The sequence below is a fragment of the Phalacrocorax carbo genome, chromosome 25 (assembly GCF_963921805.1).
Source record: "Phalacrocorax carbo chromosome 25, bPhaCar2.1, whole genome shotgun sequence".
In the NCBI taxonomy this organism is placed as follows: Eukaryota; Metazoa; Chordata; class Aves; order Suliformes; family Phalacrocoracidae; genus Phalacrocorax; species Phalacrocorax carbo.
In genome coordinates, this window is record NC_087537.1 from 2,032,725 (window position 1) to 2,050,276 (window position 17,552).

The window sequence follows — 17,552 nt, forward strand, 5'->3', positions numbered from 1 at the left end:
CAGCACTTCCAACTTCTGCCTTTGGAGCTTCACACAAGCTGGAAACAGAGTTAAACCTCTCCAGTCAAGAGGCTGGTGGGACACATCTGTAAAAACTCATTTAAGTGCATCATGGCACCCTCCAGCTGTTCTACAAAAAAGCAAACTGACGGGGGTCTGAAGGCACCGGACCCAGACTCGGCAGCTTCAGCGTGACTCAAACCCTTATCTGTTCCTCCAGCAAGACTAGTTTACACCATAAATCATGCGTGAGATAACTGAGCCTCTCTAGCTCCAAGTGTTGCTTATGTTCAATACAGGCTGCTTTAAGCAAGTGATTTTGGCAGACTTGTCCAGCAAACAGCAGCACAGGCTTCAGCACGGGATGCAAATGCACCATCTCTTCCTCGCGCGCAATCCTGCACCTCCCAGAGGTGACGGTCACCTTTGTGCAGCTGTATCAGGGTTTCGGAAAAGAGGAGTTAAACAAAGGAAGTAATAGGCTCTGCTCTGCCAAAAGGCACCCAAGTTCACATCCTGCCTTTCAAAGAGCTGTGATTCTTGGGGACAAGCATAATAAAAAATAAACTGTTTTTTTTTTTAATAATAAAAGCAGCACCACACTGCTTTGCTGAAGGCTTGCAAACATCCTACTCTAAAAGAGCAGGCTGCAGAGAAAAACTTCAGTTCCTCCCGGGGTTTTCGGGGAGAAGCTGCCAAAATGGCTGGTCCAGCCCTCCACGTGTGCAGCTGCTGCCATCTCCCAGCATCTGCTCTCAGCCTGCCTCAAAAATGGCTTTGCATAACGCAGCTCGGAGCGCAACTTTGTAGGATACTATTTCTCAAAGACCCTCCCAGTGCCCACCCGGTGTACTGGTGCCAGGCTAGCGCAGCGCTGGAGGAGGCAGGACAAGCAAAACCCGTTGCCACCGGCTCTAGCATGGCTGTCCTGGCATGGGACAGCAGCAGGGAGCAGGGTTTTGCTCAGCCAGCTCTGCTCCCCGTGAGCACAGGCAGCATCCAACTCACCCCCATCCCCAAAGGCTCTGCCAGCACTTACCGAGGGTGTTGCAGAGCTGCCTGAGTCAAAACCAGCCTGTTTTCACAAACCTGCTCTAATCCATAATGGAAAAGTTTCAAGTGAAGGCAGGAGAACAGGGGCTGCCAAGCTGTGAAGCCAGAATTCACTTCTGGAAAGGGCTCTGCTCGTCCCGCTGCTCCCCCCTCCCATCACTGAGCCCCCAACACAGAGCACTGCCTGTCCCATCCTCCCCCCGCTACTGTTTATGGGAACAGCGCGAGCATCGCAACGGCGCTGGGTTTTTCCACAAGGTTCTTTGGCCCCAGACACGGATAAGCAAGTTTAGGAAAGTCAACATTCATCTGCAGCCTGTCCCCCCGCAGCAAGGTCAGCGCTGGGCAGCCCTCGCTGCGGGCTCAGCCCAAACCCTGCGCTCCTGGCTCCGGGGACGCTGCGTGGCTGCTGTCCCTCCCCCCCTCCAGGGCAGGGCTGCAGGCAGCTGCCAGGCCCCGGAGCTCTGCCTGAACCCGCAAACCCACCCGCGCAGGGCGAGCCATGCTGCTGCCCGCCAGCCCAGGGGCAGGAGCGGGGACGCCGGCTCGGTTTTCCCGTGCACGGCAGGACAGAGACAGCAGGAGGACCCTCGCCCACCGATGCGGCACACCCTGACTACGGGGATAGCGTTCCTCGGAGAACAAGGCTCACTTACCATCTGCTTTGCTACAGTGAGATGGTTTAGTCTTTAACAATAAGCAGGCACCAAACACCTGAAGCAGGAGCACGTGTTTTCTGCCGCCTAACTCCAGGGGCAGTGGGGAAACATCTGCCAGGCGGGTGGAGAACGCCTGGGGCTACCAGGAAGGAGCAACACAGCCACCCAGGGTGAGGCGTTACCTGCGAAGAGTCACGGTGGGGTTTGCCCTCGCCCCCTCCGCAGAGGCTTCACCCACAAACGCTTTGCCTTGCGCACACTGGGGCACCACTGGCTTAAACCGACCTCCAGCCTCAGAGAGGCGGTAACAGCCGTGGATGGGCTGGAGGGAGGGGAGCAGAGCCCCGGAGAAGGATTTTGGATTTCCAGAGGAATAGTGTCAGCTGAGACGTCCACGGTACACAGACAGGACTCGGAGTAAGTCATCCCCAAACACTTCAGAAACCAGAGGCTCCACCCCAAAGCGGATTCACTAACATTTGCAGCCTTCCAACCATTAATCATGGCATTACTCACGAGAGCTTTCCCATATATCGTATCTCCTCTCCCCCACAGGAGGTGCATCGGCGAGCCCCTCCCCAAACACAGCAGAGGTGAAACAGAAGCACCCTGTACCCCCCAGCTCCCCAAAGCCTCCCTCCCACAGCAGCATATGGGGAGGCCAGCTTTCATTTACAGCAAGACAAAAAAAGCAGCGTCTGTTCAGAGCTCCACGGCACGCAAAGTGTGCGCACCAAGACAGAAAGGCAGTTCTTATCCAGAAACTCAGCACAAATAAAGCATGGGATAAACACCCAGACTCTGTCCCGGCAACACAGTTGTTCCTCTTTCCCTTCCTGCCCACCCCCACCCCAACTTGGAAGATCACTTTATTAATGCAGTAGGCTGCTACCAGATGGAGCGGAAAGGAATGCCAAGAACAGATCATTGGCTCCTTCGTAGAGGCTCAGAGCCACTCGCTAACTTTTTCCAAGCAAGGAGTTAGCCCAGAGGTATCAAGACCGCTTGTTCTGCATGGAAAGGCAAGGATCTTAGCCGTGAGAAATCTGCCAGGGGGGTTCTTCGGGTCATCACCAGGCATCAGAGGTGCCCCAGTCACCCTAGGTGCTCGGTCTAGGTAAGCCGGGCAGGGCGGCTGCCGAGGCGGAAGCCGCTGGCCCTGACTCAGTGAAGAGGAATGTCAGCCCTGCGATCCCCGATCCCCCGGGACGCAGCCGGCACACACGCCGCCGCCGCGCCGGGTGCGGTTTCTCTGCAAAGAAAGTCAACTCCTTGAAGGAAAGCTGAAGGCATGCAAGCACGGCAGATGGAGAGAGCGGGGACCCTGCCGACACACCTACCTAATGTATTTTTGGCAGTCTCACTTCGCCTTTAGCCCCTTTTTGAGAGGGGGGGAAAAAATGCAGTTTAGCACGGGGGATGCGGAGATGCAAGAGCACAGCGATTTGTCGTGCCCTGCGCTGGCAGGGCAGCCTGAGCCAGGGCGACAGCAAAGGGTCTCGGTGGGCAGCACCACCTCCCCACGCACGTTCAAACAAAGGATGCTGCGCTGTCAGGCCAGGCTGCCTCTCCTTGGTGGGGGAGGAGGGACTGCGGAGCAAGTAGGCCATTAACTTCCTGCCAGCTAGCCTGCAGCAGCAAGGAAATAAAAGGAAAAAAACCCAGCGCTGTGGGGTGTGCAGGCGGCGGAGGCAGCCCCTCTGCTCAGCCGTGCTCCAGCGGCGGGATGCCAGCACAGGGGATGTGCACGCAGCCAGAGCGGGGCATTCTGAGCAGAGATACAGCCAACAAGGCAATCGCTTGCACATCAGCACGAATTCAGGCAAACCCACAGCTCCGAGGTAAGCCTAGGCTCAGGTCTTATCTAGATGTCCTCAAGGGAGATGAGCAGAACGACCTTGTAGCCAAGACAGGAGGCAGAAAAGGAGCCTCCTGCCCAGGATACTGCTCCTTCTCCCACCTCACACCCAGGCGTACGCGAGCTCCTCTGCATTTCAAGAGCAGCACTGCCCGGGGATGTCTGTGAAGCCGCCAACACCCCAGTGCACACACAGAGCTTTGAACTCTCAGACAGGATTTGCAAGGCACAGATTTGTGGCACACTGAGCCACCGCTGAAGCAACGCAGAGCTGCCAGTCACCAGGGCTGGCTGGAGGGAGGGGACCGGAGCCCTGGGGCTGCAGGTACCACCTCCGTTTGGGACTCACGGCCCCGGTCCCCCAGCCTCAGCACAGAGCTGTTATCCCTTCAGCTCAGCAAGAAATTAAAGCCTATGTATATAATGCATATTTGGGAGCAGCTGGTCCCCTTGAACTCACATGCAGGCTTGCCTGTCCTGTGCAGCCCAGCTCTCCCCCACCCTTCATTTGCAGAAGCCTCAAACTTCACCTGGGTATCTACTTCCTCCACTCCTACCTCTTTTAGTTCTAAGTGCCCATGTAAAGAGATAAGCCCAGCCTTGAATGCTGCTTCCAGTGAACAACCGGTCACCCCAGTCCCAAGCTGAAGGCAGAAGGGGAACGGCCAGGAGGGTGGAGATGGTTGTGTCTGCCACCAAGCAAGTTCCTGACGCTGATGGGCTCGGGAGGGTAGAGGGCAGAGTTAACCAGCCACCTTCTTGAAAGGCTTCAGGCAGATTTATTGCTAGGGTAATGTCAGATAGAGAGGAAGCCCAGCCCTCTTCCTCCTGCTCTCTTGAAGAAAAACTCAGGAATTTGGCAGAAGGCCACGGCTCAAACAGAGGAGACCCTGTGCTAAGGCAAGTTCAGAAAAGCAGCCTCTTCCCTGCCAGGATAAATGTTGCTTTTCCACCCCCTCCTCAGGTGATAGATGATGTCGCCCCTCAACTCCAACATCAGCAAAAGCCGTTCAGGAAGGGTGAGCTCCTTCTGGGCTGTCCTTTGCCAGACACTCACCTCGCCTGGCCGCTTTGTCCTCCCTAGACCACTCCAGGGGCACCAGCTGAGAAGGAACCAAACCCACGTCCTCCGGCTCCAGCTTCCCGTCGCCCCACACCTGGGCACTGCCACAGCAACTGCACAGCCTCCGCCCTGGCAAGGAAGGGGCTGGCAGCTGCCACAGGCAAAGCCTCACATGCCAGGGGTTGTCAGCTGCTCTCACCTCCCTTTAAGGCACAGCCAGGCAAGGTAGGAAGAACAAAGCATTTAATGCAGGTTTCAGTGCACAGTTTGAACATCCAGGGCCACCCTGGGGTAGAGGCAATACAGGCAGCTGCCTCTTCAGGGAGGCTGTTAAAGGGTTAAGACAGCCAGCCAGCATCAAAGGGAGCTCTCAGCAGAGGGGGCTGAGATGGATGGAGGTTGCGCAGACTCCTTGGAATCTCAGGAATTTCCCATTATTATCCCACTTCCCTTCCAGCAGCCTGGAGGGAGAGAGCACACGAACAGGACCCCAGGCCCATCCCTACAGGCAGGGGCAGAAGCACCAGGGGCAGAAGCACCAGGGACCAGCGCTGCAGGCCAGGCAGGGCGCTCTGCCAGAGCTGGCATCCAGAGAAGAAAGCTCTGGTTCAGGACACAAAGAGCTCAGGGGTCTTATCTCCTGCAGGTCTCTGCAAACCAAGGTCTCAAGCTCACAGATCCCAGGCTGGCAGGACCACCATCACTGTAAGGACAAGGCTTGCACAGTCCAAGGACAAGTGTCCCTCTCATCAGTTCCCCCTGGAAGTTCCAGGGAATTCCCAGCTTCAGCTCAGAAGCTGGAGCTCTAATCATGCTGCTGGCCCCCATACAGCTGAACAGCCAAAGAGTTATTTGCTACTTTTCACGCAGTTGCCACCCGGCATTTCAGGTGAGGTCCCAAGACACCACCATTACCAGCCCAGACTTGAATGCTACAAGTTCAAGAGGTTTTCACTGGGACTTGCCCAAGGCCATCATCAACACCTGATACCAGCAATAACCAACATACAAGAGAGCTACAGAAGTGGGAGGTTTTTGCTAAGGTACCACATGGCTGACAGTCTTACTGCTCCTCCTTCCTACTTGCCTTAGGCGTTAATAGGGTAATACCCATCTTACAAGGATGTTGTCAGGATTAATGCTTTTAAAGCACTCTGTGAATGGACCACGCTACACAAGTGCTAAGTAGCATTGTTATCTCATTTTCCTTTGAAGAACTGTTAACGTACAAGAAGCAGCTACAAAAGCCTTATTGCAAAGCTGCTTTATAGACAGAAGCGCGTCGGGTAGCAGAGCTCAGTGCTTCCCTTTGGGCTGAGCAGGGACTAGAGCTCATTGTGCAACAGCATAGGGTTGCAATTAAGGGTCCTTCTTGCTAAGAAAAATGGGAGCCAGCGGACGACCACCACTCAGAAACAGCCTGAAAGATGCAGGAAAGCAAACTGGGGTGCAGTACGGGGAGCTGTACCCTGCTCTGCCACCACCTCTCCCACGCTGCTCAGAAGGATCCTGCGTTCAAGCTGTGTTTTAGCTTCACAACATCCAGGGCAAGTGCTGGCAGCTTCGGGCGAGCGCCCTTGGCCGCGAGCCCATCGGAGCACCGGCCGCAGTGGCACCGGTGTCCCTGGCTGTTTCGCACGCCCCGCTCCCCCCGCACAAACGGGCATCTCTCCTCTCCCCAGACACCTGCATTCGGTTGGGGTGGTATAAACACCTTTCATATTTCTCCTTCTCTAAGGGGATACAGATTAAGATCAGCTCCATGTAAATGCCTGCCTGTATATGAATTCTATTCATCTTTTGCCTGCCCAAGCTGGAACTGGAGCCGTGGCCATCAGCTGGCATTTAAGCCTGGGAAACACTGTTTTAATACTGGCATTAATTGGCACGTGCGGCCCCTTCGGCCAGGGCTTCACATGCACTCCCAGAAAATGCTGCAGAGCAGCACAGGGAGAGAGTTTCTGCAGAGGTCAGGGTTCCCCACAACCCATTTCAGGTGGTGAGGCCCAGTGCTTAGGAGGGAGGAGGGTCCAGCAAATCCTGCAGCATGTCCCAGGCCCAACGCTTTCTCAGCAGCGACTAGAGCAGGTAGCGGAGACTTACGCATTGCAATACGGCTTCTTCTCGTAGCCCTTGTAGTTTTTCATGTTTAGGGTCATCTTGCAGGTCTCGCAGTGGAAACATGCTTTATGCCAGAACTGGAAACAGAGACAAGAGAATCATTAACACAAGTGACTTGCAAAATAGGGCCACGTCCCACTAGAATTGCACAACTCAAACGCAGCAGCTCCTCCAGCCTAGAGATGTCAGCGATAGCATCCGTGACCCCTGCAAAACCTAGAGGACAGACAATAGTCTTGCTAGTTTAGGACACAAGTAAATCCCACCCCTCCAACCCTCCCAACGCATCTTCTCTCAACAGGGCAGCAACACTTGTGACTTGCATCATAGCAGCATCTTGCTTCCTTATCTCCAGGCCAGGGATTCATTTGGCTCGGCCAAACACAGGATAGGAGAAGCATCTTACTACAAAGGAGGCACAACATAAACCCCAGCGAGCAGGGAGACTGTCAGAGCTGACAGCTGTCATTTGCAGGCTTCACAGTTGCTGCTTTAGGTTTTTCTGCTGGTGTTAGCCAAGAGATAGCCAGAAGAGCAGGTCAGGTGAGGCCGCACGCAGCCGAGCCAAGGAAACAAAGAGAAAAGGTTCTCATGAAAAGCAGACAGTCCAACACAGATGGCCCAAAGGTCCTCACCACAGATACCGCCCTTCTGTCAGGTAACCAGCTAATCCCCAGCCTCACAGACCTACGGCCCCAGAGGGTGCCGGGTCACCCCAATCACTCCTCAGCCTTCCCCTCCCCACAGTGGGGCTGTCAAGAGCTATGACCGTTCTTGCCAGTGCTGCATCCTAACAGGGGGCAGGGCTGGGGAGACAGCAACAAGGAAGGGGATCCACTAGCCTGATGTTCCGGGGAAGGTAGTTTTTGCAGGAGCTGTGGGTGAGAGGATGCATCGGCAGCCTCAAGCTGAGCCCACCCCACACCTGAGGTCTGTCCCCTGAGCACAGCCGTACAGCAGCACAGCTCTCCTTTTAACCAGATTCAGATCATGACCCTACATTATGGGTTGCAACACCTAAAACACCTCCTTGGAGTTAATTAAATTTTTAGGGCTACTCAAAGAAATTACTTCCACTTGGCATTTAACTGGCCCAAGCAGTTTTCTAGGCTGGAGGGAGCCCCATGAGAACAGCTCAGACCAAGCAATTCTGCAATGCCACCCCACGCAGACCAAGGCCGATGCCCTGCCAGTCGCCTGGTGACCAGACTTCGCCCTTCCTCTGGCAGCCACAGCCATCAGGGCCGGAGGGGTCCGGCGTGACTCCCCCGGCCCCGCCAAAAGCTGAGCCCGCAGGCAGGAGCCAAGCTGGAGAGGTGCAACAAGGAAAGCACTGCCTGTAGCAGCATCTTTACTCACTCGAAGCAATGCCTTTACTCACTGGAGGTAAGGCAGTCCTGCCCTGGGGCTGCCCTCCCTGCACAAACCACCCAGCAAAAGCAGGGAAAGAACAAGCAAAAAGCCACATTAGCAGCTCCTAATACCAAGTGGATTACAGCCAGCAAGCCCGCAGTGTGACACCCGGGACTCGGAGCCAGGCACACACTTACTATGCAGTGAGCAAACCCAGGGAGAACAGCTGGCAGTTGTTACTATGATTTCCACCCTTAAGCTTTTAAAGAGTCATTTCCACCACTGCAACTACTGGCTCAGCCTGTGTTCCTGCAAGGAGGCAGCAGAAGCCAAGCCTAAGCCCTTGTGCCACCTTCCCGCAGGTACCACACCCCGGTGCACAAACACCTCCGCTGCTCTACAAGACTGACTCAGCCCAGAAGGACAATGCCTCGTTTCAGTTGCTCAGAGCAACATATTTATTCTTTTCCTCTAGTTAAACAAGTTCCTCCGGAGCTTGCAGCTAACAACAAGTGGGGGCTTCTTTCTGCACCACGAGCCGCTCTGTACCAACACCCTCGTTCACATCCAGCCTCCACAGGATTATTTTTCCCCCGCTCCCTGCTTTCAGACTCTAAGGACAGACCCATCAACAGTTGAGTCCCGAGTTCTTCAGGCATCTTGAAAGTCACAGCCTTTCGTTGAGCTACTGCCACATTAGGGGTAATTAACAGACCTCTCCAAGCTCGTCAGCCATTCACAGCGCTGCAATAGCTGCGCACAAATACCAGAGATGCCACTATAAATATGTAGAGATGAACCGACAGCCAACATGACTTCAGAGCCTCTTCCTCCAAGGAATACCCAGGCTCCCGAGAGCCAAGGAGTATCTGGCAAGGCCAGCTGTCCCCCCTGCCCGCGGCAGCCTCCACAATAAGCACAGCAGCGATGCGCTCAGGCGGCCTTTACCCCCAGCCAGAGAGCAATTACTGCTTAATCTTGCCTCAGTTTGCATTAAGCTTTGTTCAGCAGAGGTGTTCCTGTCCTGCGGCTCTTACAAAGGGCTCCCTGCAGCCTGAGCAGGCAGCCGAGCTACCCAGAGAGCACCACCCCTATCTCTAGGTCTTGCTGCCCCTCGACTTCGTCTTACCACTGGCAATATTAAGGCCTGATCCACAGATCTAAGCTAGCACTAAAAGGAGGGCTGCAACGCAGAATTGACACAGGGGAACAGCAATTATGTAGGCTTCCCGTAACGCTGCTGCTCATCCTCCAGCACGGCCGCAGAGAAAGAGGACAAGCTTCAAATAGGTTTTTAGAGAAGCATTAACGCCTGTGCTTTCCAATTCCAAGTTTGAAAAGCTCTGAACATCTGGAGGTGATCCCAGGTACGACCGCACGGCGCAGCTCACCCCACGTCCCAGCAGGCCGTACTTTACGAGAAGCACGCTGGCCGCGGTCCAGGCAGGCTGCTCTCGGAGATGGAGCCCTTCAGGCAACTCTGCCACTCACAGCAGACTAGATCTGGGGAGAGAGCTCACAGCCACGCTCCGTGTCGGTGTAACCGTTTACAGCTCGTGCTACGGCCACGCAGCATCCCTCCTCCAAGCAACGCCACCGCTCCGCACCTGGGAGCGAGCATCGCTTGAGGCTCAAGGGTTAGAAGACAAAAGGAGAGACTCCTTGGGCTGAAGGCAAATCCTTGATCGGGTTTAAGGCACGGTAACAGCTAATCCTAACGTCTACTCATTTTAGAAAAAGTCACCCGACATCAGCTTTACGTGGGTTCAGCAGTTGCAGCTGCAACCACCAACCTCTGACAGCCGCTCCAGCAACGGGCAGCGGAGATGTCACTTCCACAGCGGAAGCCAGCCACATCACCGAGCACCTTATCTGGAGGGCTGGCGGGTAGGCATGGGGGAAGGGAACGCCACCCATTTCCCCAAGCCCGAGAAAGGCATCTGCCTTTTGCAAGGTGACAAAGTGAAAAGTCAAGAGGCAGAACTCTGTTTCACCCACGTCGGAGCTGGCAGCAGGCAGTCTCACTTCTCTCTGCCTTTGTAGAGCCTGATGAAACTGCAAGTTTTCCTCATTTGCCGTAAATCTCAGAAGGGAAATGGACTTTCCCGATTTCACTACCAGGAGAAAACCAACCACATCTGCTCGTCAACACACCAGCACAGGCACTGGAAGCTTAAAGGCAGCAACACGCACACGTCTCCTCCCAGAAGCCCTTCGTTATTGCTGCCTGTGGTTCAATTTCAGCCCTAGCAGCGCTTATGCAAACAACACCAGGGCTGCCCTTTCGACTTTGGCAGGGTGTAGAGCAAAAACAGGGCAGCAGCCACTCTAATAACACCGCGCTTATCTTGCACTTTTGCGGGAAGCCCCTTCCAGCTGCCACCTCACCAGGCAGAAACCCCAGGAAAAATTAACACAGGGGGAGTTAGCGGGAGGGGAGCCATTTGCTGAGGGGCGTGCTGTGTTGCAAGGCTGAGCATGCAATGATTCGTAGCAGGAGAAAGCTAGTAAGACCCCTAGAAGCACAAGACGATGATGGCAGCTGCCTGCCCGCTCCCAAACAGCTAGAATACGCCGTCTCGGGATGCGCATCGGTCGTGCCCTGACGGCAACACGCAACTGCCAGCGCAGAAGTAGAACAAAACCCAGACAGTGGCTGCGCAGGAGGAAGCAGAGGGTCGTCGCCCCTGTTCCCTTCCAGTTACCCACCACTGGGACACCCGGCAGCTGCTGGAGGCCAGCACGGGCTCCAACAGACGGAGCCACTTCACGGCTCCCAGCAGCCAGGACGGGCCCTGGGACACGGGGCGGATGGTTCAGCTTCGGGCCAGGCCCAGCTTAAGGAAGAAACATCATCTGTTAAAAATGCGAGCAACAGGGTCTGCCGAAGCTCAGGAATGCCGCCGCCGGGATCCACGCATTCTTCGAGTTACTTTTTTTAGTCCCTAAAAACTGGTTGTCCCAGAAGCCTGGAAGGGGGGGGTTGGGGAGCGGCTCAGCCCCCCCAGGAGGGGGCAGTTCAGGGGCGAACCCCACGGCGGGGGGGGAAGGAACCACCGCCTCCTCCCACGGACGGCGCTGCCGGGGCCGGGCGGCCTCGGAGGGGTGTTTTTGATGGGAAAACACTTAAAAAAAAAAAAAAGAAGAGAGACCCTCAAAGCACTTGCGCACCACGTTAAGGCAGGCAGCGCAAACTGTAAAGATTGAATTCTGGAAAAGAGAAGTATCAATTGGGATGGAAGAGGAGGAAAAAAAGAGCTCGGTTAATGCAAACCAGATGGGGTTCGCGGCTCCAGGGGAAGCGTTAACTGTTGCTTTGCATCGGCCTCCGCAGGCGCCCGGCTCCGGCTCCCCGCGCCGCTGGGGCTGCTTTTAATGAGATATATATATATATATAAGGAAAAGCCCCGGACGCTGCCGCGGGCTCCCACCCGCGACCCCCGGCGCCGCTCGGGGAGGTGCCACCTCCAAGGGCTGGAAGGAGCGTGGGTGCCGATCCCACGGGACAGCAAAAGAACCCCCAGGCTCCTAAGATGGGGCGGGCAGCGTGGGGATATCCCACGGTGGGAGGGAGGGGTGCACCCCCACAGACCCCGACGACGCACCCCACGGGGGACTCCCCCCACCCCACCAGCGTGGCGCTCACCTTGTCCAGGCAGTTCACTTTCTCCGTGGGGTAAACGATCTTGCCGCAGCGGGCGCAGTTGGGGTTCATGGCTGCCACTCGTGCTCCGCTCCCACCCGGCGCCGTTGCTTCTGGGCCTCCGCCCGCGCTGCCACGACCCTAAATAGGCGGAGGGGGGGGGGGGGAGGAGGAGGAGGAGGGGGGGGGGGGGGGTGGAGGGGGGGAAGGGGGCGGGGCCCCGGGGGCGCGCGGGGGCGTGGCGCCCACCCACGCGCGCGCGCACGCACACGTACACCCCACCCCCCCCCCCCCGCTGCGCCAATGGCGGCGTGGGCGGGCGCGTTCGAGGACCCACCCCCTCCTTTTTCCTTCCCCTCCCGTTCCGTGGTGGCGCGTGGAGTCTTGCAAGCGTGCGTAGCCCCCGGCCCGCGCGTGGACGCCGCGCATGCGCGGCGTCCACGCGCGGGCCGGGGGCTACGCACGCGTGGGGCCGCAGTTAAGCGAGCGCCCGGCAGCGGTTTCGGTAGGCGGGGGTATAGCTCAGTGGTAGAGCATTTGACTGCAGATCAAGAGGTCCCTGGTTCAAATCCGGGTGCCCCCTCAAGGCTGCTTATTATTAAGTTGGTTTTTTTTTTTTTCCCCCCCACGCGTGATTTCACCTTATAATTTTGAGTGATGCAGCCGGAAAGCCCCATAACAGCCCCCCTCACGTTAGGGCAGGGTGAGGAAAGCACTTTTAGAATCACAGAATCATTAAGGTTGGAAAAGGCCTCTAAGATCACTGAGCCCAACCGCCGACCCGACACCCCCAGGCCTCCTAAACCATGTCCTCAAGTCCCACGGCTACACGGTGTTTGAGCCCCCCAGGGACGGTGACTCCCCCACCTCCCTGGGCAGCCTGTGCCAGGGCCTGACCCCTCTGGCAGGGAAGGCATTTCCCTCACATCCAACCTAAACCTCCCCTGACGCAGCCTGAGGCCGTTCCCTCTCGCCCTGTCACTGGTGACTTGGGAGCAGAGACCAGCCCCCCCCTCACTCCAGCCCCTCTCAGGCAGCTGCAGAGAGCGAGAAGGGCTCCCCGCAGCCTCCCCTTCTCCAGGCTAAACCCCCCCAGCCCCCTCAGCCGCTCTCCATCAGACCAGCTCTCTTTTCCCTCCCTGCAGGCCGTCGGGCTCCATCATCGAGTCACCTCAAGGTGGAAAACAGAGCTGCGAGAAATAACAACTGATTTTTTTTAAATGGGAAACAATCCACCAAAGCAGGCTGGAGACCCGCGTGGGCGAGAAGGAGCACCCTCTTCTCTAGGTCTGCGCTTGGCAGGCCGTTACCAAATCCAATTCCCAACCAGGTTTACATTTTTAGCAGAATTTTATTGAAACGCATCGAAACGAACACGAGCAGAAGCGTCTCGACCTCTGCAAGGCCCGTGGGGTAACGCGGTTTGCAGGATGCGTGTGCAGGATGGCCCTTCCACAGTGACGTGCAGCGCGTCAGGTGGGCAGCGTTGACTCCGGTCGATGAGGTTATTACGTTACAAAAGCCTCAGTAAGAACATTAATTCAATTTCTATCAGGAGATAACGACACCTTCATTCCCCGAGCCTGTTAGAAAAGAAGCAGCCTCGGCAATCGCTATTTGCAGGCAGGCTTTAATAAAGCACACCCACATCAAACGAGGCCGCGCTCGGCTCTCTTCCCCCTTATTCATTTCAGGATGCGGCTTAAAATTGGCTTCCTTCGTTTTAAAAGCAGCTTATCTGATCTCCTCACAAAGGCGCCCACTCCTTCCCTTTCTGATCACCTCGCCCAACGCTTCCCAGCCCCCCGAACCAGCCTCCCACCCTTTCCTGGCCCATCGCAGCTTAAAATAAGACGCGTTTTTCTGCTTATCCAGCTCTTCAGAATGTTGTGGGTGGTTTTTCCTCTCTTGGCTCGGGAGATGCTGCTGGGTGAGGGAGGCTCTTCGTCACCCAGCCGCTTTGGGTGCGCACCAGCGGGTCAGCCTCGCCCCTGCAGGCAGCGAAGCGGCTGCTGCTGCTTCCCGGGGCAGCCGAGGGCACCGCTCTGCCGAGGCCCGGCTCCAGCTGCAGTTTTAATTTCTCTTTCTTTCTTTTCACGAGCTGCATCATCCCCCAGGCACACGGTGTGAATTTGGGGCTGTCCTGCGCAGGGATGGGAGTTGGACTCCATGATCCCCACAGGTCCCTTCAGGCTCAGGACATTCTTCGATTCGACAAGTCTGGTGTCCGAAGCACCGGGCTCTGAGCCCCCATGGGGCTGACGCCGCAGCGTGGCCGGCGCGCTCCTCCCCAAGGACTTCGTGCGGGCGGCGGGTGCGAGCTGACGTCCCGGGACCCCGCGCGAAGAGGTTGCACAGCGGTGCGATACGTTTGCGTCGTTACGCCAGACGACGCTTCGGTGCTCGTCTCTTATTAGCTACAGGCCAGGCGTTTACTGTTAGTGTTTGCTTTTATAGCCATGAAACGACAGGATGCTCCTTCGCTTTCTGGAGTTGTTACCTTAAACCTATATTTGCCGTTATTTGCTTTCAAGCTGTCAGGATGCTTCCTTAGTTCTATGCAGAGCGGTCAGAGGACGAGGTGGAGCGCTCAGAGCACCCGGTAGATGAAATATTACGAGTATATCACTTGTGCTTTTCCTCCTGAAATTAGAGTTAGGCAATCGCCGAGTAAATAAAAAATCACTTATTGCCACTAGGCAAAATCTCTCTCATGTTGTGGTTAAATTACACTAGAATTTGCAGAATCCCTAGGGCTGAAAAATTCGTGTGGAGGCAAAGCCCAGACCACGGCAATTCCTTCTGATAAACGCAGAAAAAATGTATTTATGTATTTCTCGCTGTCGGGAGCACGGCGAGTGGTGCAGCATGCCGCGGCCGCTCTCCTGCTCCGGCTGCTCCCGGCAGGAGCCGTGGATCCGGATCCTGGCCATAAATGGGCTCCCTGCAAATATTTTTAAGCAGTTTGGAAAATAACTCGTTCCCGCGCTTTCTCCCACTTCTCCGCTACCGCTCTCAGTGCCCCAACCTCTGCGCGGGGCTCCTCGCCTCGGCGCTCCCCGAAGCCCCCGCCGGGACGGAGCCACGCGGGCCACCGCGCCCTCGCGCTCGGCGGCTCCGGGAGCGCGTTCCCGCAGTTCCCGCGGTGCGAGTGGCACCGGGCAGGGGGGAGCGAGGCCCGCGGTCTCCTCGGGGCGCTCCCGGCCGTGCGGGGGGGGAACAGCGGCGGCGCGGGAAGGCGGCGCGGAGCGCGATCACGGGCGGGCGGGGGTATAGCTCAGTGGTAGAGCATTTGACTGCAGATCAAGAGGTCCCCGGTTCAAATCCGGGTGCCCCCTCGTTTTACTTTGTCCCCCTTTTTTTTCTCTCCCTTCTTCTCTCCCATTCCCCGAAATCAAAAAAACCTAAAAAGAAAGATTTTTCGCCCCAAAATTACTTCCGCCGGGGACCGGCCCGAAAGGCTCCCCCGTGACCGCGGCGCACCCCCCGGGCCGCTCCGCGGCACACGCAGGGAGCGGGGGTGGGAGGGGGACACACACACAGACCTGCGGGGCCCCCAGGCCCTCCCGGTGCTGCCGGTACCGGGGGGGTGTCGCCCCCCCCCCCCGCCTCTAGGGGGCGCTGCGGGGACGCCACCCCGCCGCCGCCAGCGCCACGTGACTTCCCCCGAGTCGGCTTCGCCACGTGACGTCCGGCGACGCGCGAGGGGCGGGGCGATGCCATATCCCGGCGTGCCCCGCGCGCCTCCCCCTCTTCCGGCGCCAAGATGTCGAAGCGAGGTGAGGCGGGAGGGACGGAGGGCGTGGGTATCCGGCTCCATCCGCTGTCTGGTGGTGTTGCGGGGTGGGGGGCGCGCGGGTCCCGGCTCGGGCGGGGGCTGGCGGAGCTGCGGCTCGGGGAGCGGCGTCCGGGTCCGGCTGGGAGCGGAGGCCGGTAACCCCCTCCCGGGGAGGCGCAGGCCGCCTCCGGGATGCCGGGCCGCCGCCCCCCTGGCTGGAGCCCCGCTGTGCTCCGTCGTCGGGGTTTTAACCTTTTTTTCGACCCGCAGGACGCGGCGGTTCCTCCGGCGCGAAGTTCCGCATCTCCCTGGGTCTCCCGGTGGGAGCCGTGATCAACTGCGCGGACAACACAGGTGAGCGTGGGGCAGCCGTGCCCGCGCCTGCGAGCTGGGGGAGGGAGGCCAGCGGGGAGGAGGCGGCTGCTGTAACGCGGAGGGCAAGCAGCTGTTAAACCAGTTGGTAAAAACCAGTTTTCCTTCTGAAAAGCTCTTGGTGGGTCTGCGCTTGTGGCCCGATGAGATGTCGTGGAAGGAGAGAGCAGAAATATCACTCCTGGGTGAAACGGCAGCCTGTGCTGTTCGCTTCAGTCGGTGATTTGACAAGGGAACCGTCTTCCTGAGCAGCCCGGTTAACGCGGCGCTTCTCTCCGTAGGTGCCAAGAACCTGTACATCATCTCCGTGAAGGGGATCAAGGGGCGCCTGAACAGGTTGCCGGCGGCTGGTGTGGGCGACATGGTGATGGCTACCGTCAAGAAGGGCAAGCCGGAGCTGAGGAAGAAGGGTGAGTGTGGAGAGGAGTGGGGAGTCCCGCCGCACCAACCTACCGAGAGCCAGCCCGTGCTGCAGCTTCCCTCCCTCGAGGGCTGGAGGGGCAGGCTGCTCGTTGAAGGGGAGGCCAGTTCCTCCCTCAGACCGACCTGGAAGGCGAGCTCTGAATCTGGAGCGTTGCCTCCACCCTTCCAAAAAGCACTCGTTGGGTCTGCACGCAGTGGCTCGGCGAGCTGTCGTGGAAGGGCAGAGCAAAGGCACCGCTTTTGGGTGAAGTGGCAGCTCGTGCTGTTTATTTCAATCAGTGGTGTGACATCTTGCCTTGGAATGGGTTTGGCAGCTGCTCTGGAGGGGGAGGGAGGAGTTCATGCTGGATATTGTCTGTGAATTGATAGTATATAAAAAAATAGAAATATAGAAATAAAGGTGGGGAAGTGGTAAAATGCTGAATTGTCCAAGCGTAGATACAGCCGTTAAACAGTCAGTTTCAAATGTACTATTGATGATAAACTATAGCTTCTCTTAGCAAAACACTGCAAATACGGGGTGCAAAAAAGCCCCAAACGCATGCATCGAGTTAAACGCTGCAGCAGAACAGTTGCTTTGGTGTGTCTGTTGCCGAACTGTGCGCTTAAAGTGACGCTTGCGATACCGAGCTGCTTCTTTCTCTCCGCAGTCCACCCAGCAGTGGTTATTCGGCAGCGGAAATCGTACAGGAGAAAAGACGGGGTGTTTCTCTATTTTGAAGACAATGCAGGAGTGATAGTAAATAACAAAGGTGAAATGAAAGGTAGGGACAAGAATCCTGTTGTGCTGGCGGAACACAGGGGTGGTAGGTTGACAATTCTGCTTTGAGGGCTGTGCTCTCCTGGGTGGAAGGACCCCGATGCTCCTCGGACTGAGGAGAGCGCGGTCGGGCTGAGCGAGCGTTCATGCAAACCGTTCCCGTGAACCACCTCCGTGTCTCCTCGGTCCTCTAACGCGCTGTCGTCTCTCTCTCTCCTCCAGGCTCTGCAATCACAGGCCCCGTGGCTAAGGAGTGTGCAGATCTGTGGCCCAGGATAGCCTCCAATGCAGGAAGCATTGCATAAACGCCTTCATCTTCGTAGAGATAAAATAAAAGTCCTTGAACCAAATAAGTGGTGTCTTTCTTGCCAAAGCGCCCTCCTGTGCTGAGCAGGACAATGTTATCACGAGGGACTTAGTTCTGGGAAACCTTTTTAGGGAGCTCCTTGTGCAGGTGTATACTTTGGCA

The 17,552-nt window shown here is 57.0% G+C and overlaps 2 protein-coding genes and 4 non-coding genes across 6 annotated transcripts in view; 5 read left to right on the forward strand and 1 right to left on the reverse strand.

Moving 5' to 3' along the window:
* Window positions 1–11,884, reverse strand: part of LASP1 (LIM and SH3 protein 1) — a 34,281-nt gene extending 22,397 nt beyond the window's left edge. The window contains exons 1-2 of the mRNA XM_064473490.1: window positions 11,754–11,884; window positions 6,737–6,831 (exon numbers count right to left, since the gene is read on the reverse strand). Of these exons, the coding sequence (XP_064329560.1) occupies window positions 6,737–6,831; window positions 11,754–11,822 (164 nt within the window). The 5' untranslated portion in view covers window positions 11,823–11,884. The remainder of the gene's footprint in view (window positions 1–6,736; window positions 6,832–11,753) is intronic.
* A 377-nt stretch (window positions 11,885–12,261) lies between these two features.
* On the forward strand, window positions 12,262–12,333 carry TRNAC-GCA (transfer RNA cysteine (anticodon GCA)). The gene has a single exon. It is a non-coding gene; the product is annotated as a tRNA-Cys (tRNA).
* A 2,683-nt stretch (window positions 12,334–15,016) lies between these two features.
* Window positions 15,017–15,088, forward strand: TRNAC-GCA (transfer RNA cysteine (anticodon GCA)). The gene has a single exon. It is a non-coding gene; the product is annotated as a tRNA-Cys (tRNA).
* A 337-nt stretch (window positions 15,089–15,425) lies between these two features.
* RPL23 (ribosomal protein L23) lies at window positions 15,426–17,436 on the forward strand. Its single transcript, XM_064473143.1, has 5 exons — window positions 15,426–15,529; window positions 15,799–15,882; window positions 16,182–16,310; window positions 16,974–17,087; window positions 17,306–17,436. The coding sequence occupies exons 1-5, from the start codon at window positions 15,517–15,519 to the stop codon at window positions 17,386–17,388; spliced, it is 423 nt and encodes a 140-aa protein (XP_064329213.1). The 5' UTR covers window positions 15,426–15,516; the 3' UTR covers window positions 17,389–17,436.
* On the forward strand, window positions 16,002–16,133 carry LOC135317409 (small nucleolar RNA SNORA21). Its single transcript, XR_010376340.1, has one exon. It is a non-coding gene; the product is annotated as a small nucleolar RNA SNORA21 (small nucleolar RNA).
* Window positions 16,483–16,615, forward strand: LOC135317408 (small nucleolar RNA SNORA21). The gene has a single exon (XR_010376339.1). It is a non-coding gene; the product is annotated as a small nucleolar RNA SNORA21 (small nucleolar RNA).
* Window positions 17,437–17,552: the final 116 nt, after the last annotated feature.